General features: G+C 44.1%; 1 protein-coding gene, 1 non-coding gene and 1 pseudogene across 3 annotated transcripts in view; all 3 read right to left on the bottom strand.

Annotated features, from left to right (window-relative positions):
* Nucleotides 1-24,018, bottom strand: part of Eif2b3 (eukaryotic translation initiation factor 2B subunit gamma) — a 63,372-nt gene extending 39,354 nt beyond the window's left edge. The window contains exons 1-3 of one of the 2 annotated variants that reach the window (XM_032899785.1): nt 23,950-24,018; nt 21,176-21,333; nt 15,255-15,400 (exon numbers count right to left, since the gene is read on the bottom strand). In XM_032899785.1, the coding sequence (XP_032755676.1) occupies nt 15,255-15,400; nt 21,176-21,323 (294 nt within the window). In that variant the 5' untranslated portion in view covers nt 21,324-21,333; nt 23,950-24,018. Of the gene's footprint in view, nt 1-15,254; nt 15,401-21,175; nt 21,334-23,898 lie in introns of both variants that reach the window. The other variant, XM_032899782.1, reaches the window with a different exon arrangement.
* On the bottom strand, nt 709-1,077 carry LOC116898607 (annotated as a pseudogene).
* On the bottom strand, nt 16,008-16,115 carry LOC116890408. Its single transcript, XR_004386610.1, has one exon. It is a non-coding gene; the product is annotated as a U6 spliceosomal RNA (small nuclear RNA).
* Nucleotides 24,019-24,700: the final 682 nt, after the last annotated feature.

Below are 24,700 nucleotides of genomic sequence, written 5' to 3'. Positions count from 1 at the left end.
CGTTCTTTAGTAATTCACATTCTAGGTAGTGAACAATTACAATCTGAAGCATATACAAAATACCCATTTAGTCTTATAGCAACATCATATAAACAGTATTGTTTATTGGATAAGAAAAGTGAGGCCTATTCTTGCAACCAGCAACTAGTATACACTAAGCATTTAATAATTGATATTATTAATTTTTATAATTAATAATTGAATGAGGTTCTGGGGGATGTAGCTCGGAGGCATGACAAGTACTTAGCATGTAAAAGTCTCCATTTAATTTCTACCACCAAACTGAACGGCTTCCTTGAAGCTCCTGCGCTGTGCGAGCGGAGTGGAATCAGATGCACACGCACAAGAGAAGAAAGGTGAGCAGGGGAAGGAAGTTAGCCTGCGTGCCCACAGAGGCTGGAGGACAGAAGTAAAGGGTACTGAAAGCTGGGTGTCTGTGTGCCACTGCTGGAAAGAAGTCTCAACAGATCTGAACAGCCCTTCCTGCTCCCAAGACTGCCCGAGACCAACTGTCTTCTTTACAACCAAAACAGTCCTGCTGGCTCTGCCCTGGACCTGCGGCACTCTGGACTAGTTCTCTTCTCACTTGTGGCCAAGTGAGGCTCTTGTATAACAAATCACCCTTCTTACTGCCTCAACTGGACAATGAATGAATGAATGAATGAATGAATCAATCAATCAATCAATCAATCAATCACTGAAGAAACTATTTTCTCTCTCTCTTTTTTTCAACACAATTAAGTCAGTTTATTTAAACAGTCGACTCAGGCATCTGCAATGGTGACTTCAGCCTCCACTCCTGGCTCAATACTGATGGAAGCAATCTGCTTAACAATCTCCGAAGGGCTGTGTAAGTCAATGGTTGCTTGCACAAGGTGTTTTCCCAGTAGTGACTTTCAGTGTCTTGGTAGGCATGCACACCAGTCTTTCACTTTCAGATTCTTCTCCTTTGCGCCTCTGAACAAGCTGCACAAACCTTCTCCCGAGACTTCACATTTCTGGTGGTGAGCGTGATTAGAATCGGTGAATCGACACTTCCGGCTCCACTGGGGTCTTTCTGGTATCTTTAAATGTCATGGCTGAGGCGCGGCTTTCTGACGACTGACTTGTTCCTCAGCAGGAGCGAACAGCAGTGAGTCAGGACAGAGCAGACTGGACAAAGCTCCATCCACAGCATACACCACCAGGTCTCGAAAGTATTTTCACATAATGGTAGAATTTCTGATTACCACGCAATAATTAATTACAATAAAAACTACCGATGGGGGCTTGGGACATAGCTCAGTTAATAGAGTGCTTACCCAGGATGCACAAAGCAATTCGTTCAGTTTCCAATACTGCACTTAAAAAGAGTAATTGTGTGTTGGGTGTCGTAGCAAATGCCTATAATTAAAAAACTCAGGAGGCTGAGGTAGATAGATTAGGAACTCAAGGCTACCCTGTATTATACACACAAAACAATCAAAACTTTATAAGGAAATGAACACACATCCCCTTTTTTGAGACAGGGTCTCTCTACATAGCTCAGGTTGTCCTAGAACTCACTCTGTAGAGCAGGCTGACCTTGAATTCAGAGATTCTGCTTCCCCAGTGCTGGAATTAAAGGCACGGGACACCACAGGTTGCTTTTTCTTAAAGTATAGAACAGGGTTTATTCAGGGCATGGGAGGGGAGGAGGAGAGAGAGAGAGAGAGAGAGAGAGAGAGAGAGAGAGAGAGAGAGAGAGAGAGAGAGAGAGAGAGAGAGAGACAGAGAGAGAGAAGAAAAGAGAGAAAAGAGAGAGGCCAACCATGAGAGGAAGGAAGGGAAGGAGGGAGGCAAGAGCAAGAGCCACAGGTGGCGTTCACTTTTGCTGCTGTTGAGTTTCTTTATTAGCGGTAAAAACTGCATTATCAGGGCTGGGGGATTTAGCTCAGTGGTAGAGCCACCTGGAGAGGCCCCGGTTCGGGTCCCCAGCTCCAAAAAAAGAAAAAAAAAAAAAAAAAAAAAAAAAAAACTGCATTAGGAGCTGGAGATGGCTTTCGCAGTTAAGAGCACTGACTGCTCTTCCAGAGGTCGAGAGTTCAGTTCCCAGCAACCACATGGTGGCTCAAAACCATCTGTAAAGGATCCGATGCCTCTTCTGGTGTGTCTGAGTACAGTGTACTCATATACATGAAATAAAACTAAATTTAAAAAAAAACTGCATTATCCTCTGCCATGATTTACATTTGTCTGATATTGTTAATCCTTTTCAGTGTGCTTTGAGACCCTGCTTAAGTTTGGAGGGGTTGGGGATTTAGCTCAGTGGTAAGGTCCTGGAAGGTTCAGTCCCCAGCTCTGGAAAAAAAAAAAAAAAAAAAAAAAAAAGAAGCCTGGAGAAAACTGGGAGTAAAAGTTTGAATGTGACTGGTCAGTCAAGGCTACTTAATGTATTTTAAGCACATCTTTGCCTAAGCATTGTTGTTCCTTTAGGTTTGGCATAAACACAGAAAACAGACGTCTAATGCCAACTGACTAGAAAACACATTTAAAATCTTCAATTTAAATAAATAAGCTGTAAGACCAAAAGGAAATTTTCTATAACTACTTTACTTTTGTAAAAACAAATTTGAAAAACCGCATAAACCTATAATTTACTAGTCAGAAACACTAAACATTAAGAAATCAGACAGCAGCTACACAAACCAAGGAGGAAAAGTCTGCAGGATCTCGTTTTCAGCATCTGATTTTTCCGTACAATAGCACGGAAGCTGCTCCACTTCACCACAATGAGGGCATCTGGTTGAGGGGGAAGAATTTTTTTCCTAGGTTGCTTTAATAAGATGATTGCTTTTGTAAGTTGACTGTTTAATGATTGATTGAATTAAGTGTACCTCAAAGAAAAGAAAATGACTCTGATGCAGATGTCCCTGAAGTGGTGACAAAGTTGTCTTGGGAAATAGATGCTGAGCTCATTCAGTTTCTGTAGAAGTGTTTAAATCTGTCATCACTGTGAACACCAAACAAGCAAGTCTTGCATAATTGGGGGGGAGGCCAGTAGGCTCGTCTCTCTTTGCCTGTAGATGACCCTTCCCCTACTGAACTGTTATGTAACAGTCGGCTTTCATTGTCTTCAATGTTGTCGGTGTGTCAAGCGTGTCCCTCACTCCTGCACCCCAAACAGACCAGGTTCACTAAGCTCCTCCACACCAGAGTACACAATGAAAGCTGAGAGTCCCTCAGACAAGGGAAGCTGAACTATCAGGAAGGCTCTAAGAAAATCAAAGCTGCAAACACCAACTACTGCCTGGATAAGGTGTAGACGAGTGAATTAGAAAGACCACTCTCTCGACCTGTTGAGCTGCCTGCAGGCTGTGCAGTGCGCCCCAGGTTTTCAGTTTTCTTTTTTTTTTCTTTTCTTTTTTTAGGAGCTGGGGACCGAACCCAGGGCCTTGTGCTTGCTAGACAAGCGCTCTACCACTGAGCTAAATCCCCAATCCCCAGTTTTCCAGTTTTCATGGGCTGTCATCCATGCCGGGCTGAGCTCTGGTGATTCGGCTGAATCACTGTTTGTGAACAACCCCTCACCCGTATTCTTGTTAGTAAAATCAGGAGTCAGTAAAAAAGAAAACTCACTGGCTCACCACGTTGGACTTTGGTGGTATCAATACTATGGTCTGTCACGGACTCCCTCCGTGAGGTGAGTAGACACGTGTGTTGTGTCTCTCCAGAAAGTTTTGTCACACTACATGAATACAAAACCCTGAAGATCACAAGGAATAACCCCTCCTCCCTTCAATGCCTGTCTGACATCTGTTCTCACAGGGAAAGAAAAGCCTCAGTCTGAAAAGCAGGACCTAGGACAGACTGAGTGCTGGTTTACCAGCACCCTCATGCCTGTCTAGAGAAAGGGCCAGGTAAGATTCAAAGCAAACCGAACATTCTCTTCCTAGTAGCTCTCCCACCATTTGCAGAGGAGAGATTTGCTGACCATCAGAAAGCTGGAAATCCTAGAAGAAAAGTCTAAGAGAAACAAACTATAAAATCTAATGATCCCAAGAAGGACTATAGATTATGTGTGACCTCGAGTCATGAATAAACATGGGTTGTCTGGACTGTGGTTAACAGGGATCCAGAATGCAGTATCTGAACATACCAGCCTTCAACTGTGCTGCTAACACTAACAGCCTCTTAGCAGAAACTAACCTGAGTCTCCAAAGACACAGCCACTCACTATTCCAACAGTCTTCGTGTCTCATTGTAAGCCTGCATCTAAACAAGCCGGGGTAAGTGTAAGGGTGAAAAGCACAGCTTGGGAGATAATAAATGCGTGCTTTGTTGACAGCATACAAACACACACAGTCTCCACGGGGAAAGCAGCACTTTAGAATTTAGGAAGAATTCAAGGCACCCAGGATTTCTAACGACAAACAGCTGCCAGTTAGTGTTGACTAAAGCAAACAAATTAAGCTCAGAAAACTCAATTACACTGCCACAGCAAAGCCCAGAATATCTCATTACAAGAACATTTTTAATCAAGCCAAAACCACGAGGTAAAACTAGGAGGTAAAAAAAGCCCCAAAGTTAAGTAGAGAACCGGATGCTTGTTTGAGTGGTGGTGACGGAGGGAGGAGAGGCGAGCTACTGGAACAGCCTTGTTTTCTGGCAGCTGTTCCCCGGCAGACTGTGATAAATAAGACAATCTGGCAAACGACTTCCTACATCAAGGAAAAAAGAAACATAGCTCCCCGGGAAAAACTGTCAGGGCCTAATAAAATACCATGCTTTTACCCACCCATCACTTCCACAAACAATGGCTCCGATCCAAAGCACCGCTCCCTACTCCATCCCTGCCCATCTGGAACTAATGAATTGCTACTTGGTGTGACTAGAAACAGTCACAATTTACATTTTCCTATGTGGTCCAACTCAATCCACTCTCTAAAAGTGGTTGTAGGCTTTTACGAGCTCCACAGTTAACTACAATGGAGACTTCACTGGTTTAGTTTTGGATGAAAACGCTTAGGAAAAACTCCCAGTCTGTAGTCCCCAGCAGCACAGGGGCTGCCAGCTTCCAGCTCACCTTCAGAGACTGAGGTGGTAGGTGCGGAGGAATGGCTGCTGGCTGTGCAGGGGCACAGCTTCAATCCCAGGACCAGGAAGCAGAGGCAGGTGGAGCTCTGTGATTCTGAGGCCATTAAGGCTACATAATAAGACCTTGTTTCAAAAACAGAAAAAGAAAAACAACAACAACAAAACCAAGTGATAACTTTAGGCCCAAAGCTAAATACTCTTCATGTGCCCCTTAGTGCAGTCATACCACGACTACTATCCAGGCCTGAAATCAGAAGCCTTGTAGGAATCGAGGGCTGAAGTCTCCCTCTTCCACCCAGACTCCACTCTTAGCATCCACTGGGGTTTTCCTCTTTATTTCTAGTGCACTACCTTAATCCAGATCTCAGAATCTTTCCCTTGTCTTTAAGAATTTTTTTTTTTTTTTCCGGAGCTGGGGACCGAACCCAGGGCCTTGCGCTTGCTAGGCAAGCGCTCTACCGCTGAGCTAAATCCCCAACCCCGGATTTTTTTAAAAAAAGATTTACTTATTTTATGTATGTAAGTACACTGTCACTGTCTTCAGATTCAGCAGAAGAGGGCATTGGATTCCATTACAGATGGCTGTGAGCCACCATGTGGTTGCTAGGATTTGAACTCAGGACCTCTGGAAGAGCAGTCAGTGCTCTTAACCGCTGAGCCATCTCTCCAGACCCACCTTTAAGGGTCTTTAAAATATAATTCGTATAATATATGAATGCACATATAAACATCATACTGCTTCATCAACAAACATTTTCACAGTCTCAGACTCTACACATCTCACTTCTGAAAACAGCCATTCTAGTCGTTTGACTTCTAATCTCATATTTATTTAAAACTTATTTTATGAATATGATGGTTTGCCTGCATGTATGTGAGGGTATGGACAACCTGTGTGCCTGGTGCCCGTGGAGGGCAGAAGCATCAGATTCCCTAAAACTGGAGTTACAGATGGTTGTGTACTGCCATGTGGGCACTGGGCACCGGAGAGACGCAAGTCCTCTGAAAGAGTATGTGCTCACGACCACTGAACATCTCTCCAGCCCCTATTTTCTCGTATTTAATTCTTTGCTTAAACAGTGATCTGTAAACATGAAATGTTGAATTTATTATCACTGTTTATGCAGATTTGCATACTAATGACCTGTATGTGCATATTTATTTTCATGTAAATGACTAAATTCTGGCTGAATATCTGACATCACAGGGCTCAGAACGTCCTCAACATTATTCAGAATTGACTGATTTTATTTACTTTATTGTGGAGTGAGATATACGCCATGCTGTGAACATGGGGGCGGAGGACAACTTGTGGGAGTCATTTTTCTCCGTCCACCAAGGGGTCTCCAGGGATCAAGCTCAAGGTGTCAGGCTTGTCAGCAGGTGTCTTCTTTCAGGCCCCTGACAGTAAGACACCATCCATGTTTCCATGGCAGCAGAAAACTCAAACAGCCCAATTCCTTACCCAGGATGGTCTTGTGTGGTGCAACAGTAGGCACGGTGTGAAGTGAGCACGGTGTGTGCCAGAACCAAGGCCGCAGTGAAACTGGCCAGCGCAACAGTGCACACCACAAACACTGGGATTGTCACCCACTTGCTTTGAAATTTAAATGTGTCCATTATGCATTTAAAATCTTTTACTGCTGTCAACTCTTTCATAAACTCCATGTTCAGTTATGTGACTCTCAATGAGGTTGTGACTCACAGTATATGAAGCTGGGGTTTAAATAATACTTTATTAGTTTCCATAATCAAACCCAAGGTTCATAAGCTTTAATCTTTGATTCTCCAGTGTTCAACCTAGTGAAGGAGACAAGCAACAGTAATCTTTAGCTCTTTGCTACCCCCTTCTCCTTGTTTAATCATGCTTGAAGGCTAAACTATCCAGTTTGAGACGTTTTGAGACCTCATTCATTCTGACAAAGGTGAGAGTTCTTTTGTAGGAACTTACTACTCACAGAACAGCAGCTCTAGAGGTCACAGGGCAGGCTCTAAGCAGTAAGACAAGAGCTGTTGTCTTCAAATGGGTTAAAAAGAGAGAGATGTCTGAAAGGAAAGAAATCCTACAGCGCCAGCCTGCAGGGTAGAGATGGGGACTGGCATGCCAGATAAACAACTTGAAAGCGGAGCTCAATGGAATCAAAAGTATAAATCGGAATGAGCATCATCATTCTAATTTATACTTTGTTGAGAGGGAGAGGCAGGTGGATCTCTGTAAGTTTGAGTCCAGCCTGGTCTATATAGCAAGACCTGTGTCAAAAAAACAAAGCAAGGGCTGGAGAGATGGCTCAGCAGTTAAGAGCACTGACTGCTCTCCCAGAGGTCCTGAGTTCAATTCCCAGCAACCACATGGTGGCTCACAACCATCTGAAATGGGATCCCATGCACTATTCTGGTGTGTCTGAAGATGGCTACAGTACTCATATTCGTAAAATAAATTAATCTGAACACAAAACAAAGCCCTAAAACAAACAGCTATAATAATCAGTAGCTAGGAAAGCACAGAATAATATATTTAAGCCCTGAAAGTAATACAAAAACACGTGTACATATTTATGTCCCCACACATGTAAACATGCATATATACAAGTATGTAGATATAGATATACACATAGATATGGGTAGGCATTCATATACAAAGAGAGCACTGCATATTAATAAAGAGATACTCTGTCAGGATCTTAATGATTGCAAATATTAGTACATAAGCATCAAACACTGGTGCAATCAATTTCATAAAACAATACAGGACATAAAGGGACAGACAGGATAACTTATGCTCCACATACATCTAGCTCATCTAAAGTGAAAAAAATCAGAAAAGACAAGAAACTTCAAAGCAGAGAGCAAATGGACTTTCAGATGTCTACAGACTATTTCCTCTAAAAGCTGTAGACTATATCCTTCCTGCAGCCTGTGGAACGTTCCTCCAAATAGATTACATATTTAGACCATAAGCAAATTTTAACAATCACAAAAGTGATCGCAACATATTTGGATCAGAAAACTAGAATCAATAGCTAGAGAAACCAGTTTCTAAACTAGTTCTAAGTTTATAGCGATCAGTACTTCAACAGAAACAGGGCCAACAGTTCGGCCGAGAAGATAAGAGTGCTGCCACTGAGCTGCTAAACTGAGATTCTTTTTTTTTTTTCTTTTTTCTTTGGAGCTGGGGACCGAACCCAGGGCCTTGCGCTTGCTAGGCAAGCGCTCTACCACTGAGCTAAATCCCCAACCCCCTAAACTGAGATTCTTGGGAGCCACATGCTGGGAGGGGAGGACCACTCCTTCACTTCTGACCCCCACACACATGCTGTGACAGGCATATGACCCCCACAGATAGCCTCTACATAGATAAATACAATTTATAAACAAAAAACAAAACTTATCACACTAAACCCAGAAAGAACTCAAATATGTAACATAACGATGGATGGACCTCCAGTCTTAGGAATCAAGATAAGCTACAACCAAAATTAGTAGGTGAAAAGACATAGTAAAGCACACGCACGCACGCACCCTAAATTAAGGAATCACCCAGGGGATGGACAGATGGTTAGGAGTGCTTGCTGTCCATCCAGATGACCAGACCTGAGTTTGGTTCCTGGCACTCATGCTCCAGAGGATCTGGTGCCCTCTTCTGGCCTCCAAAGGTACTTGTATACATGTGGCATACACAGACACAGACTTCTATTCTATACATAAATAAAAAACTAATTAATTAATCAAAAATACATAATGGGAGGGAAGAGAGGGGATAAGAGGTTATATGTAGCTGGCTGGCATATACCTTTAATACCAACACTAGGGGAGCAGAGGCAGGTGGATTTCTGTCAGTTCCAGACCAGTCTAATCTACATAGCCAAGCCAGCCAAGATTACACATGGGATACATGGTGAGGCTCAAATAAATCATCAGGCACAAAGATCTATTGCCAGTTAATCATGATTAAAAAGACCATTACTACTCAAATTAGATCATTAAAGACTGTCTCTCAATACCTTGGCAACGGCCTGAGTAACCATGTATTTTTAGGGATCCATTCTATACAGATTATATATATATATATATATTTTATATGAGAACACTGTCGCTGTCTCAGACACCAGAAGAGGGCATCAGATCTCATGACAGATGGTTGTGAGGCACCATGTGGTTGCTGGGAATTGAACTCAGGACCTCTGGAAGAACAGTCAGTGCTCTTAACCACTGAGCCATCTCTCCAGCCCTTGTTCCTTTAGGGCAGCTATACCACTTGTTTTATTTTATATAAATCATACCCAGCTGAGCAGTGGAGGTGCACACCTTTAATCCCAGCACTCATAAGGGAGAAGAAGGTTGAGTTTGAGGTCAGCCTGATCTACAGAGCGAGTTCCAGGACAGCCAAGGATGAACAGAGAAACCCTGTCTCAAAAACCAAACCAAACCAAACAGACAAACAAACAAACAAAAAAACCAAACCAAACCATAGCAATAACAACACAGTGCAAGGGAGAGGGAGACAGATCTCTGTGAGTTCAGGGCCAGCCTGGTCTACAGAGCAAGTTCCAGGACAGTCAGGGCTACAGAGAGAGACTGTCTCAATAAAACGAAGTCTGATAAATAGAGATCATATCATGCCCTCTCTGCTCTGTGTTCAGTGTATACACACATGTAGATATATGCAGGTGTCAGTGCAGAGTCAATGCCAGGCATCTTCCTCAATCACTCTCTGCCTTTGTGTTTTTGAAACACAATCTCTTACTGAACCTGGTGTTCACTGACGTAGAAATGTTATTAGCAGGACGACGAGTTCCAGGGATCCTCCTGTCTCTTCCCCTCCAGCGCTGGGTTGCAGTTGCTCTGCTGTACCTGGCTTCTTACACGGGTGCTAGGATCCAAACCTGGGCTCTGGTGCGTGACCAGCGGGCATATCACTAGGTAAGCGCTACCGTCCCAGTGAGGGGTGAGGGGAGGAGAGAGCAAGCCCAACAGAGAGCAAACTCAGTTGTAAGAATTCAGGGAAGGCTTCTTGGAGGAGATGGGCATAAGTTACGAGTCTGAAAAGATAGAGGCTCCCTCAGAGCAACTGACACCTAGGCCGTGGTGACAGAATGCTTACTAACTTTACCCAAACAGTAACCTTACTAGTTAGGCTGTAGTTCATCTCATGAATCAAAGCAGGAAAGGTCATCTCATCAAAAGCTTCCAGAAGTAAGTCAAACTGGAAGGTTGTTGCCCATCAGTGAAGCCTGTGATGACAGTCTACGCTTGCTTTCAAAATTCCTAGCTCCCATCACTCCCCAGTGTGGGAGCTCCGGCCCTTTGTTCCACAAGGAGGCTCCCTCTAGGGAAGGGAGACACTCAAAGGGTTCAAGATGAAAAACAAAGCTTTCCACTTTCCCGGGCCATCAAATGAAATACAGGTGTAGCAGCCACTCCACAGACTGGGTCTCTACCCAGCAGCAGTGGAGAGATGACGGATGGGAGCATTTCAAGCTTGTGGCTCTATGAGATTACCACAGCAAGGGAGAATCTACTGAGGATCCTCAAAGTGAGGCGAGAAAGAAAACCAGAAGGCGGCTTTGAAAACCATAGTCTTTCTGCTGTAACACTTGGAACTTTCTGGATGCTAAGAGCAGTATCAAAGAGGTGCTCATTGGGTTATCCTGCAGCCCACCAAGGCAGTCATGAGAAGGAAAGTTACCACTCACTACAAGTCTTCAGACAAGTCAGGACCAAGTCCTCAGATCTTCCCTTGACCAGATTATACTTACTTTTTCCCAAACAGATAGAAATCTGACAAAATAAAACCTTGGGCAGAATGAATTTCCCAGGAAAGACTGTCAGAGATTCGTAATTTGATAAGGACATCAAACATTCTACTGAAAATAACTTACATTTAGCTTTTTACACATCTAAAAATAGAATGTTTATTCAATTTTTTTAACAAGTTGTCTCCAGGGGATTTCATCATAATCTGTTCTTTGTTGTAGCATGTTTGCTGTTTCATAAAACACATAACAATGGTTGCCCTTTACATCAAAGGATTTAAATAACTAGATCTTTAACAACTGGTATGTTGGTACCCTTCTCCCTGCTTTCTGAATTGTGAAACCGAGGCAGAGGGTAAATGAGGTTTCCCTGTGGCTACAGAAAAATTCCTGTGTAGATTAAATAGAGAATTAGCAACTCTGCCACTTTTAAATTAAGAGAAGCAATGAGACCTGCAATGTAAGGTCAGATAAAACACAGGCTGCTCTACTATGGATCTGCTCTTCTTAGCCTCCTAAACAGACCCTCACTATTCTGTTCTCAGAACGCTTATCTAAGGAATAACCAAATTGGTTTCTAAAGGGCAAGACAGCACCGATGACCAATGACCTCAGAAAGGAAAAAGGCTCAAAAGCAGCTCTACCACTGAGCTAAATCCCCAACCCCTGAGATACTGAGTTTTAATGTGCTGAGCACAGACTGGACTCTTACTTTGCCAGGCTGCCCTTAGATCCCACCACACTGCCCTTAGTGTGATTCCACCACTTTGGAAGTAGGGGCAGAAGGATGAGGAGTTCAAAGTCATCCTCAGCTATACAGAAAATTGGAATGAAAGACCAGACTTCCCTTCCTTGAAGAGAAAATATCAAGAAACAAGAGCTGCACACTTGGAGGACAAGGATTCTACATGAGTACTATAGGAGACTGCAAAATTTTAATGAAATTTACACTTTGGGAAGTAGAAGCAATGGGTATAAAGTACATATCAAAGTATATCAAAACTCAGGGATAGTCCGAGGCATGGTACGCACTCAGAAGGCTAAGGTTGAGAGTCAGAGGCTAGCCTAGGCTAATGGGAAGATTCTGTCTCAAAAACCCAAACCTCAAAACCAAAAGCAAAGCTGGGCAATGGTGGGGGCACACCTTTGAACTCAGCCCTTTGGAGGCAGAGGCAGGGGGATCTTTCTGAGTTCGAGGCCAGCCTGGTCTACAGAGAAAGTTCTAGGACAGTCAGGGCTACACAGAGAAACCTTGTGTCTGGGAAAAAAAAAACAAAGCAAAAACAAAAGCAACCCCAAACTCAGAACAAAACACCAAAAGCAAAAAAGCAAAGCCCTGTCTAGGACAGGGTCTAGCTTTGGATCAGTACCCAGGCAGGTAAAGTGCTCTGCGATGTATTCTTTAAGCTCTCTCAATAGAGGGTCAAGTTTCTCAGTATTAAGGAAACTCATGTTTCTACCTTTCAAGGTAGGTTGTGTGGACTAGAAATCTAGATATACTACTAGATTTGAGATACACAGAACAAATGTTCCAGTTAACCCTGTGGAACATAAACTTTATATCCAGTGACCATAATTAGCTAATAAATCAATCCTACTTCAGGGCAGTCTCTAAGAATGGGTATTCAACTTCCCAAGTAGTAAACGACTTTCTCAGATACAGTTTAATGTATGAAGCTGCAGTAACCGTAGAAGTGCTCAGGCAGGTCCCAGTAGAGGTGTGTGAATAACTATTACTACAATACAGGCCTCTGCTCTTTCCAGCCCTCCATCCTCCCATGTGATATGTGTGAACAGGTAGCTGTTATTACAAAGCAGGCCTTTGTTGTTTTCAATCCCCACCCCTTCCCATTTCTACCTGCTGTTCCTTCTCCCTGAAATAGCTTTTCTTTATTTTTTTTAAAAAAATTAAACCTTGGGCTGGAGAGATGACTCAGCGGTTAAGAGCACTGACTGCTCTTCTGGAGGCCCTGAGTTCAATTCCCAGCAACCATACGGTGGCTCACAACCATCTGAAATGGGATCTGATGCCCTCTTCTGGTGTGTCTGAAGACAGCTACAGTATATTCGTGTAAATAAAATAAATAAAATTTAAAAATAAATAAAATTAAACCTTGCCAGGTATGGTGGCACTAATGAAATCCCAGGACTCAGGTGTCAAAGACAGGAGGACCACCACAAATTTGGTCTCCACATTGAGTTCCAGGACAGCCTGGGCTAGATACCAGGGTCCTGTCTTAAAAGAAAGAAGAGAAAAGGAAAGAAGAAGAATAGAAATCAAACCTCAATTAGGCTATCGTCTTGGAGGAAAATGTATTGGTTTCTAGCTGACATGTATTCTCTTGGTAAATTTCCAACAAATACAAACATGTGGAAAAGTTTCCGATGTCTAGGTTATCCTGAGGGAGGTCTTTACTCAACTAGGGTTTAAAATAATCCCTGATATTTAAGCTTTGTCGTAACTCCTCAATTTAGGATGCAGATTATATACGAACACCCACTCTGTCTGCAAGGCTCAATTAGAGCCCCTGTCAGGAAGTAAAGCGTCCCTAACTTAACAAGCTGACGCAGGCAGCATTTTCTGATGTTCCTCTAGAGGGCACCTGGTGCACACCTAACTTCAATTTATTTATTTACTTATTATATATGAGTACACTGTAGCTGTCTTCAGACACACCAGAAGAGGGCATCAGATATCAGATCCCATTAGATGGCTGTGAGCTACCATGTGGTTGCTGGGAATTGAACTCAGGACCTCTGGAAGAGCAGTCAGTGCTCTAACCCCTGAGCCATCTCTCCAGACCCTTCTTAGGGATTCTAACACACTCCACTACTGTAACCCTCAAATAAAATCAGTTTCCACTGAGTCACGTGCCACCTGGCTGAACCTAGAAGACATGTTTCCAATGCTCTGGTTATTCCATGCAGCAACAGAGGCTCTGGCACCTGATGCATACTCTCTCTTACTCCCTACACTCCCGGCAAGCACTCACGCTTCCAAGACACGCTTTTCCCATCTGTAAAATGGAGATCCTGGAACCCACTCTGTAGAGCAGATTGATCTCAAACTCAAGAGATCTGCCTGCTGCTGTGACTAAAAGCAAGCACCACCACCACCACCACCACCACCCAAATCCGTGGCTGTCTTCACTGGGGTTTTCAAGGAGCACACGATCCTAATCACAGATGTGGTTAGAAGCTCTTATGAGGCAGAGTTTGGAGTAATAAGCCCCAGCATAATCAAGGCCTCAGAAAAGAGTAGAGTGTGGGGCAGGGGAGAAGACATCAAGGAAGTCTTTAAGTCTTTCTTGTTCTGTTGGTGCTTAGTGTAAAAAAAAGAAAAAAAAAAAAAACCTTAAAAAATATAACTCAGAATTCTATAAAATCTAAGTCATCACTCAAGAGTAAAGTGAAATAAACCATTTTCAAGCGTGGACATTCTCAAAACATTCATCTTTCATCTATTTTCTTTAAAAAGCCTGTAAGGGCTGGAGTCCTCAGAAATAGGGGAGTAAATCATTGGAGGAAGAAATGTAGGCACAGGGCAGGTAGCACAGGAAGGAGGAGGAAGTCCTCGGAAAGAGCAACATAGAGGAAGGCAGCCCGGCATAGGCCCAGGTTAAAGCCAAGAGGAAACAGACGGTTCCCAAGAGGATGGGACGGAGTGACCAGCAGTGAACACATGTCAGATGATAAACATAGAAATCAAAGTGTCTCTGAAAACGAGGAATCCCGGATACAGCTCAGCCCTCGGTAAGCTGAGACAGCAGGATGCCAACTTTGAAAAAAGTCTGGGCATAACAGGACCATCTCAAAACAAAGCAAAACGCACTGGGGAGACCCAGGTAAACATGCTAGCCTTAAAAGCTGGACCTGGGTTTGATCCCTGGAACCAACATAGAAAGCCAGTAATCCCAGCACAGGAGGTGGGTCCGGGATCACATTCCCATCAGCCTGCAGGAAGCAGGGTGGCAGCAGAAGCTCAAGAGCCTCCATAAGACAGATGGCTACAACACTAAACAGACAGACAGACAGACACACACACACACACTCTCTCTCTCTCTCTCTCTCACACACACACACACACACTCTCTCTCACACACACACTCTCTCTCCTCTCTCTCTCTCTCTCTCTCTCTCTCTCTCTCACACACACACACACACACACACATACACAATCTCTCTTTTCTGTCTCTCTCTCACACACACACTCTCTCTCTCTCTCTCTCTCTCTCTCTCTCTCTCACACACACACACACACACACACACACACACAAAAATCTGTGAGTTTTTGGCCAGCCTGATCTACATTGCAGATTCTAGGCTAGTCATGCTACACAGTGAGACCTTGTCTAAAAACCAACAAAAGCTTTTTGTAAAATACAAAACACCATCAAGTAAGATATTATTTATCTTCAATAAAAGTAAGTCATGAGATATGTTTACCTTAAGTTTTGGATATATGTGGCGTAGAGAATCTGCAGTCCCCATGTCTGCCTCATCAGGAATGCACACAATATCTGGCTTCAATTTCATCTTGAACTCTGCACACAGAGCCTTTTGGACATCTTTGGTTGTAACCACGATGACTTCTACAAGATGAAAGAGAGAACAGATGAAGGCAGAATTCACTCACTGAGACAATTTCCATCCTTCAGTCAGAGGGGTCCTGCTGTGGTAGGTAGCACATGCCTGCAACCCAGCACTCCAGAGGGAGACAGAAGGATCAGCGACAAGGCCATCCTTGTCTGAACATCAGGCCCAAGGCCAGCGTGTAGAATCAAAAATAATAATGCTAATGTTACTGAGCCTTTCCACTGTGTTTTATTTTTTAAATAAAAACCTGGCAGTGAGCAACAGTAAACTTCATCCTCAGACCCTGAGCAGTCCAGGCCTGGCACACCTCACAGCTGGGGAACTTTAAAGTTCCCAGAAGGGGAGGAGGAAAATGACTCCTAAAGACCTAACCGGTTGGGCTGAAGTCTATGTCTCATCTCTTCAGGCTCATTTCCCCTTCCTTCCTTCTCTGTGCAGCACAAGAGAGACCAAAATCTACCCTGAGTTACAGGAAAACCAGACAGGGATGGTTCTAGAAGGAGTGCTCTGAAACAACTGAATGCTCCTTTACCTCCCACATCCAGGAAAACAAATCAAACTCACAAGATAACTTTCATCCAGGGGTGCTGGAAGGCAGAAAGGAGAAAAATGGAACGCTTCACAAAGTTGTCTGTCATCCTTACGCAGGGACCATGCCAATCTCTTCACTGAAGAGAGCTCCGTTTTAAATGTAATAATTTCATTAACTTGATAACTTTGTACATATGTATATTTTGATATTTACACTCAACTCCTTCCAAACCTATCCTCCACCCTTATCATTACATTAAAAAATGATGTGTGTGTGTGTGTGTGTGTGCGTGTGCGTGTGTGTGTGTGTGTACACGCACTCACATGTGCGTGCTTGCTTATGTGTGGAGACCAGGACTACTCTGGGGTGTTCTTTCCGTCCCCCTAACTTCCAGAGATTGCACTGAGGTTGCCAGGTGGCTTTTGCCTCCTAAGCTGGCTCACTGGCCCTCCCTCATCTTGCTGTAGATTCCTGCTGTCAATTAATTCTTACAACAACCTCACTCTGAGAGTAAGAACCTCAGGGGCAGAGAGATGGTTCTGCTTTTAAGAGCATTTGCTGCTCTTACAGAGGAATTTGGTTTGGTTCCCAGCACCCAAATCAGGGCCAACAGTCACCTGTAACTACAGTTTCAGGGCATCCAACACTCTCTTCTGGTTTCTGCAGGTGCTGTGTGCACGTGGTGCATATACATACACAAAAGCAAACACCAATATACATTAATATAAAAAACAAAAACAGCCAGGTATAGTGGTGCATGAATTTAATCCCAGCACTCAAAAGGCAGAGGCAAGCAAATGTCCGAGTTCAAGGCCAGCTCAGGTTATATGGTGAGTTCGAGGTCAGCCAGATCTATATAGAGAGACTTTGTCTCAAAACAACAAAACAAAACAAAGCCACCACTCCCAAAGCTTTTACTAGGTGGTGGTGTGGGCCTGTAAACCCAGCAGTTTGGGATGCTGAGGTGGGAAGACTACAAATTCAAGGCTGGCTTTAGAAACAGGCTCTTCAGTGAAAGCTTGTTCTTATTGTTTTGGTATTTTTTTAAAAAAAAGATTTTATTTATGTTATGCCTATGAGAACACTGTAGCTGTCTTCAGACACACCACAGAAGAGGGCATTGGATCTCATTACAGATAGTTTTGAGCCACCATGTGGTTGCTGGGATTTGAACTCAGGACTTCTGGAAGAGCGAGCAGTCAGTGCTCTTAACCACTGAGCCATCTCTCCAGCTCCTGTTTTGGTATTTTTAAGGGGAAAAAATAGAGATGGCTCAATGGCAAAGCATTACCTGGCAGGTTTAAGGATCCCAGTTTAGTTATTCTAAAAGAAGAGTAACATATAAATAGCAGGGGTAAAATTTAAGAGCGCTTGCTTGAGTCCAACGACCTGAGCCCGTATGGTGGACTGAGAGAACTACTGACCTCCATACATGAATCACAGCATACATGCATGCACACACATACTTAGGTACACACAAAATAAGTAAGTCTATCCCAAATCTTAAAAAAAATCTACATTTAGGCCTGGGGATATAGCTCAGTTGGTATCTATATGTGCTATATGGTATCTATGCCCAGCACTGTATAAAATTTAGATTGGTGGCACACGTCTATAATCTCAGAACTCACGAATACATGCAGGAGGATGAAAGTCTAATGTTATCCTCAACTACACAAGTTTAAAACCCTCTCTCAAAAATTAATTAATTGGGGCTGAAGAGATAGCTCAGTGGTTAAGAGCACTGGCTGCTCTTCCAGAGGTCCTGAGTTCAAATCCCAGCAACCACATGGTGGCTCACAAGCATCTGTAATGAGATCTGGTGCCCTCTTCTGGTGTGTCTGAGGACAGCTACAGTGTACTCATATACATAAAATAAATCTTTAAAAAAATTAATTATTCAGGGGCTGAAGCAATTGCTCAGGAGTTAAGAACATTGACTGCTCTTCCAAGTGACCCAGGTTCAATTCCCAGCACAGACATGGCAGTTCATGTCTATAACTCCAGGATCCAACGCCCTCATGCAGGCACAATACGGAATGCACATAAAATACAAACAAGAAAATAAACAAATCGCATGATTTGTCAAAGAAAATAATAATTACTCTAGATGTAATTGTAGTCATAATCCCATTCCTTGGAAGACAGAGGCAGGTGAATTTCTTGAGTTCAAGACCAGTCTGGTCTATAGTGAGTTCTAGGTCAGAAAGACATGCTACATAGAGAGACTTTGTCTTGAAAATATAAATAGCTTTTAACATCTTACCCTCTTCCCTCTCTGTCCCTTCTCTCCCTATTCCCCTCGACCCCTCTCTCTCCACGTGCTCATGGCCGGCCTCTACTACCTACCCCTCAACTCCCCTCCCCATGCCCTAAATAAACGCTATACTATACCTGTCCTATGGCAAAAAAAGAAAGAAAGAAAAGAAAAAGAAAATATAAACAAACAAAACTTCCAATAGTTAATTAGAGGTTGGGAAGATGGCTTAGTGGTTAGAGCACCAGCGGCTCAGCCAGGGAATAGTGGTCAGGCCTTTAATCCCAGCACCCAAGGCAGAGGCTGGCAGGTATCTGAATCTGAGGCCAGCTTGGTCTACAGACTTCTAGGACAGTAAGGGCTACACAGAGAAACCTTGTCTCATGTTGTCTAGAGGGAGAGGAAAAATAAAAAGCACTTGGCTGCTCTTGCAGAGGGCCTGGGCTTGGTTCTCGGCCCTACACAGTGATTCACAACCACCCCCAATGCCAATTCCAGGGGCTCCAAGCTCCTCTTCAGACCCCCTCTGGCACAGGAGTACATGTGGTGCACTTACACATTCAGGCAAACCATTCAGACATATAGAAGTAAATCCCTCTGGCCTCTGAAAGCAACAGGCACGAACACACTGCACTTACATACATGTAGTTAAACTATATGCAAACTTTTTTCAAAAAGTTAACTAATTAATTAATAAAACTTGTACACTTAGGCAGCACCCCACGAATTCTGAGTGAGCCTCAGTAAGGAAGAAGTATATGCATAGTAGATATTACATATACGACAAAACGCTACTGGTGAATGTGAAATAAAGTCCTATCACAAACTGTAAGAAGCAGAGAGTTACGGACGGCAGATCCATAAAGTACTCAAGGAAAGGGAGATTCCTTACTCCAGAGATAAAGACCCTTTTGGTTTTCCAGGCTGTCACTGAACTCATGATCTTCCTACCCCAGCCCCCTGGGTAGGTAAGATTACAAGTTTACACCACCACAGGTCAAAATTAAGCTACTTTAAAAGGACCCACACGATGTAAAGAGAGAAGCAATTCTGGAAGAAGTTCTCTGACCTACATTTGCACACTCATGCCTACACTACATCCCCAAATCAATAAAATGTAATACAATTTTAATATGAAATGAAGAGGGGTTGGGGATTTAGTTCAGTGGGGTTGGGGATTTAGTTCAGTGGTAGAGCGCTTGCCTAGGAAGCGCAAGGCCCTGGGTTCGGTCCCCAGCTCCGAAAAAAAGAACCAAGAAAAAAAAAAAAAAATGAAGAAAGATTTCCTTTTCTTTTAAGGACTTAGGAGCTGGAGAGATGGCTCTTATAGAAGACGACTGGGGTTCAATTACTAGCATGGCAGCTTACAATGATTTGTTATTTCAACCTCACGGGATCTGATGCCCTCTTCTGACCTCTCTGGGCACCTGGCATGCACTTGGTGCACATACATACACACAGGCAAAGCATTCATTGTCATAAAATACAGTAAAACTAAGAAAACCGCTCACAATGAATGAGCCCTCTTGCGGCCATCTGGACCCTAGAACCTGTACCCTGATTTGATTCCTTCTGATTCATCCTGCTTAATGTTATCTCAAACCCAATATGGCCACAGCTGAACCTTTGTTCAAACCTGTTCCTGACTCATATTCCTTTTCCCATCATTGTCTATCTAATCTGACCCAAGTGAAGAGTGAACAAAAACCCTTCCTACCAGATTTTAAGGAAGGTTCTAGAAGTCGTGCCTGAGATGTCTTCTCAGTCTTTCGCTCTCACGCTTAAACATTACTTAGCACGTCATAGACTCTCAGCAAGGACTGACAACCAGGCATTGAGACTCCCAATCTCATCTTCCTGATATCCTGAGAAGACCCATCTCCCTGGGAGAATCCCTTCTTTAACAGCAATGCTTAGCACTACGTTCTCACTTTTTCCATATAGTAAAAGGGTATTTCTGGGCCCCTAACTTAAGAGTCCGGTTGTAGGACGTAAGCCATGCCAGGAAGTTTGGTAAAGCAGAGCATGTTGAGACCCGGAGACCCAGAGACTTGGTTAGGCACACACCTGAGACTTAGGCGACTCCCGACTCCCTGCCAGATTCCTGACTTGGAACACGTGTGGTACTCCACACATAAAGAAATGTGTCCTGTGGTCATGTAGGCCCAAAACATCGTTCTCCATGCTAATGAGGCACCTAGAGGCCCAGACCTTGAGAAGTGCGTACAGTATGTTATGCATCCATTTTCCACCATGAACAACCAACAAACTGTTTAGAGCCATGGACCGTCTCCTTCATCGAGATGGACCATGAGGAGCTGGAGAAGGCATTCAACTACAGAGCCACAGCTTTTAATTCTCCACAGCTTTTAATTCTCCGTAGAAGGCGCCTCTGCGCTCCCAGCCACAACCGCCACCAGCCACCAAGTCTGCCTTCGCCAAGCTAGGGACAATCATCGCTCAGACAAGACAGAGCTCCCCTTACCCACTGGCTAGATGCTGCCCCCAGCCCGCAGGCCCCCAACTCCTTCTTGGTTCTTCCACAACTTCCAGCTGCACCTGGATATCCAAGAGTCAGAGAAACCCCTGGTCCCAGCCTCCTCGCAGGCCCAGGGACCCCCGAACCAGCTCCAACTTCCCACACCTCAGACTGCACTTTCCCACCCCCAGAGTCTTGGCGCTCTGGTGCTTCCCTAGAGCCCAGCATGGGATAAGCGTTCTTATCCTCTGGGGGAGGCCATGCCCTGTGGCAGGACGGGTCCACGCCCTAGTTTGCTAAGTCTTTGTCCTCTCCCTCTCTCCCTCACTCTCTCTCACTCACTCACTCCCCCCCCCTCCCTCTCTCCCTCACACTCCCTCTCCCTCACACTCCCTCACACTCACTCCCTCTCTCCCTCTCACTCACTCTCTCACACTGCTGCAAATTACTGGGATCAAACACACTAAAGGTTTATGAATGCATCTATCCTGGCCCTGGCTCACCTTCAAATCCAACTCGCTCAAGCAGGTTCAGCGGGTACCAAATTAAAGGTTTGTTTCCAACTGGAAGCAGAGGCTTGGGAATGCTGGAAGTCAAGTCTGTCATCCGAGATCCCCCACCGACGGCCATAACTACGGCTTGAAACTCCATTTTTACAAATCTGCAAGCACAGGAGGAGAAAGAGTAACTTAAATCAAATGACACACAGTACGGTTTGTCTCTATTTACACGAGCACTTCCCACCTATACCAGATGTATCACTTCTGCTCTAGTTACCAAAGTAAGAAACACTCCCTAACTGCAGCAAACATCATCTTTCTCGCCTTCTCTAGCCAACATGAGTTTTAGCTCCGATTCTAGTAAAAGCAAGTAATATAAATTAAAAACATCTGGCCTGCACCCTTGAGTTGTTTATAGTTAAGATCAGACAAGACCAAGTACCAGTGCGGCGGCATATTTAATCCCAGCATTTGGGAGGCAGAGGCAGGCAGATCTCTATGAGTTTAAGGCCAACCTGGTCAACACAGAGTGAATTCCAGCACAACCAAAACTACATCTCGAGACCCCCATCTCAAAAACACTAGCTGGGGAACTGCAGTTCTCATGTTGCAAAGGAAACATCCCTTTGCAAAAGATCAGACCATTACAGATCACAACTGATCAAAAGAAAGAGTTGTGGAGCCCCGTCCCACCTAATACCTGTAAGAAGGTCCTGCAGCTAAGGCTCGGTGATCATAAGAAAGAGTGCAGAAAGACAGAGGGACAGGAATGTTTGCCATGGGTTTGTCTCCTAGATATGCCAGAGACTATACAACCATGAAGTGTCACCAACATGGCTCCCTAAACAAGACTGAACAAAGATAATAGTAACAGACAACTTAATGTCTGAGAGGGAAAGCTTACAAGGCCTCAACCCTAAGCAAAAAATTACAGGCAACTAAGAAATGCTGAGAGCAAGTGAAACTGAACATCAATTGGTTATTCATTATCAAATAATGACCGGCCCTGAAAAATACATATACTGACCGAGCATGCTGTAGTTATGCATTTAGGAAACACACGTCCACATTCACTAAGCTGCTGGGATTAAATGAGGGCTCACTTGTATAGAATGTACGAGGACTTAGGTTATATTCCCTACACAGGAATAAAAAAGTAATTCTACATAAAACACGCAAAATAATGTTCATCCTATAACAAGCACTATATACATGTTTCATATTATTGGACAGATGCTAGATCATGGAAATCCCACTATACCAATTGAACTATACTGTTCTATAACTCTGGGTCTATATATCTTCTCTTGTAAAAAATAATTTTTTAAAAAAAATTTTATGTGTGTGTGTATGTTGAGTGCATATATGGAGTCAGATCCCCTGTAAGTGGAGTTATAGATGGTTGTAAGCCACCGTGTAGGTGCTGAGAATTGAACCTGGGTCCTTTGGAAGAACATCCAGTGCTTTTAACCACCGAGGCATCTTTCCAGCCGCCTATAGGTCCTTTTGAAGTGGATAGGTACTACTATGCTGTCTCAGCTAGTGTGATGGCCTTTCCTAGATGTGACCCCACTACAGATCAGTACATGAAACCTGGTGGTTCCAGACTCCTCTAGAGGTCTCCATATTGATGCTTGTGAGTCTAGTACTAACACCTGATTATAAAGTGTGTATTAAACTTCTGGGCTCAAGTGATTCCCATCCTATCACCTTATTAGCTGGGACTGCAGGTTTACTGGGACTCCTGCATTAGATTGGATTTCTCCTGGGCCAAGTAACCAAACTCTTAAAAAACTCAGCTCAAAATTCATCTTCCATAGCATGATACTACAATTAACCCTGCACACCAATGATGGGACTTCTTTCACTAGTGGCTTCTACTATACTTTGTACAGATTGCATCAGCCTTTATAGGCTTCATTGCAGGCATTCATTTAAATGCCTATTAAGACTGAGTTCCTTGAAGTTGTTGTCAGGATACTCCCAGTCAGATGCCAGGTACTATGTGTGAAATGAGCATCTGTGAACCTCACAGCAGCCCAACATTAGTGTTAAGCTCAAAAGGGGGCATTTAAAACCCAGGTGACTAGAACCTAAAGTTCCTGTTCTCAATCTCTGGGTAAACAAACAAACCAACCCCACAACCTAAGAAACAAGAATACTTAGGAACCTAACCAATCAATCGTAAGGCTAAACAGACTCAAAAGTCTCAACTTTTCCGTAGTGACTGACTGCCGATATCAAGCCGGTGAGTCTCATCAGCCTCCAAGTTTTATAGGAGGCGTTTACAGAGTCTCAGTCACGCCTTCCTCACAGCGTAAATTGCCGTCTCCAGCTCAAAATGGTAAGATCGACCACTGCATTGTTTTTGGTTTGCTAAACCCTTGAGCGCTGCCTAAAGAGCTTTACTGTATCCCATTTAGTCCCTGCCTTGAGCCCAAACAAATGTGGGATGAATAATGTGGAAAGCATGTCAGCAAGGCACCAAGGGAGTCAGTGCTCACTTGGTGTGACTTCGAGCAGAACCGTCCCTCCCCGAAACTGTTTTTCCATCTGTTGCACAAGGTGGCTTGGATTCTCCAGTTCCCCAACTGGGACACATGGCTCTATGGCTGGGGCCGGCAGGGACTCGCTTTGATGATTTCCCCGTCTGCCCACTCGGGCCCTGTTCGGCGACCTGGCCTCCCTCACACGAACCCGGTTCTCTGCCCCCGCGTGCCGCTCACCTTGCTTAGCCAGCTCGTGCACCCCTGGTACCGTACTAGCCCCGGCTTTACCTCAGCTCCCCGCACGCCGTAGCCGCTCCCAGCGCTCCCCACGCTGCCTCTGGCTGACAAGCCAAAAGCGCAGGCGCGCGGTGGCCGAGCGGTTCGATGTGACGCGCCGACTCAGGAAGGAGGAACGAGTGCCGAGTAATAGATGGCACAGAGCAGAGACGCTCCTGCTCTTGGCGGTGCTGAGCGTGTTGGAAACCAAGCAGCCCATGAACTGTGGTATGGAGTTTCTATATTGCTATCCAGTGCTCGCTGAGTGTCCCCTTCAATTTCCTCCGTTTGGGAGTTGCCATTTTAAACCCCAGTCTCAAGGTGCAAATTTTGATTATCAGTGCTTTTTATTTTGTTTTTTGATTTTTCAAGACAGGGTTTCTCTGTGTAGCCCTGGCTGTCCTGAAACTCACTCTGTAGACAAGGCTGGCCTCGAACTCACAGAGATCCACCTGCTGAGATTCCCCCTGCCTCTGCCTCCGGAGAGCTGGAATTAAAGACCTGCACCAAACAAACAAACAAACAAACAACAACAACAAAAACTCCCTACCAAATTCCTTTGCAGGTCAGTGGTTGGGTAGGCTTCCAGTGTGTAAGATGCCTGATTGTATCAAACTTTAGCCATCAAACAATAAATTCATCTCTGATGGCACTTAATGGTTTGAAGAGAGTTAAGCAGGTTGAGCCTTGGGAAAGAGCCTTCCAAGCTGCCTAGACAGCAAGTGCAAAGATCCTGCCGGTGATGGTACATGCCTTTAATCCC

Source organism: Rattus rattus, chromosome 1, assembly GCF_011064425.1.
Source record: "Rattus rattus isolate New Zealand chromosome 1, Rrattus_CSIRO_v1, whole genome shotgun sequence".
Taxonomy (NCBI): domain Eukaryota; kingdom Metazoa; phylum Chordata; class Mammalia; order Rodentia; family Muridae; genus Rattus; species Rattus rattus.
The sequence above is the reverse complement of the archived record's forward strand: the minus strand, read 5'-3'. Positions and strand labels throughout refer to the sequence as shown.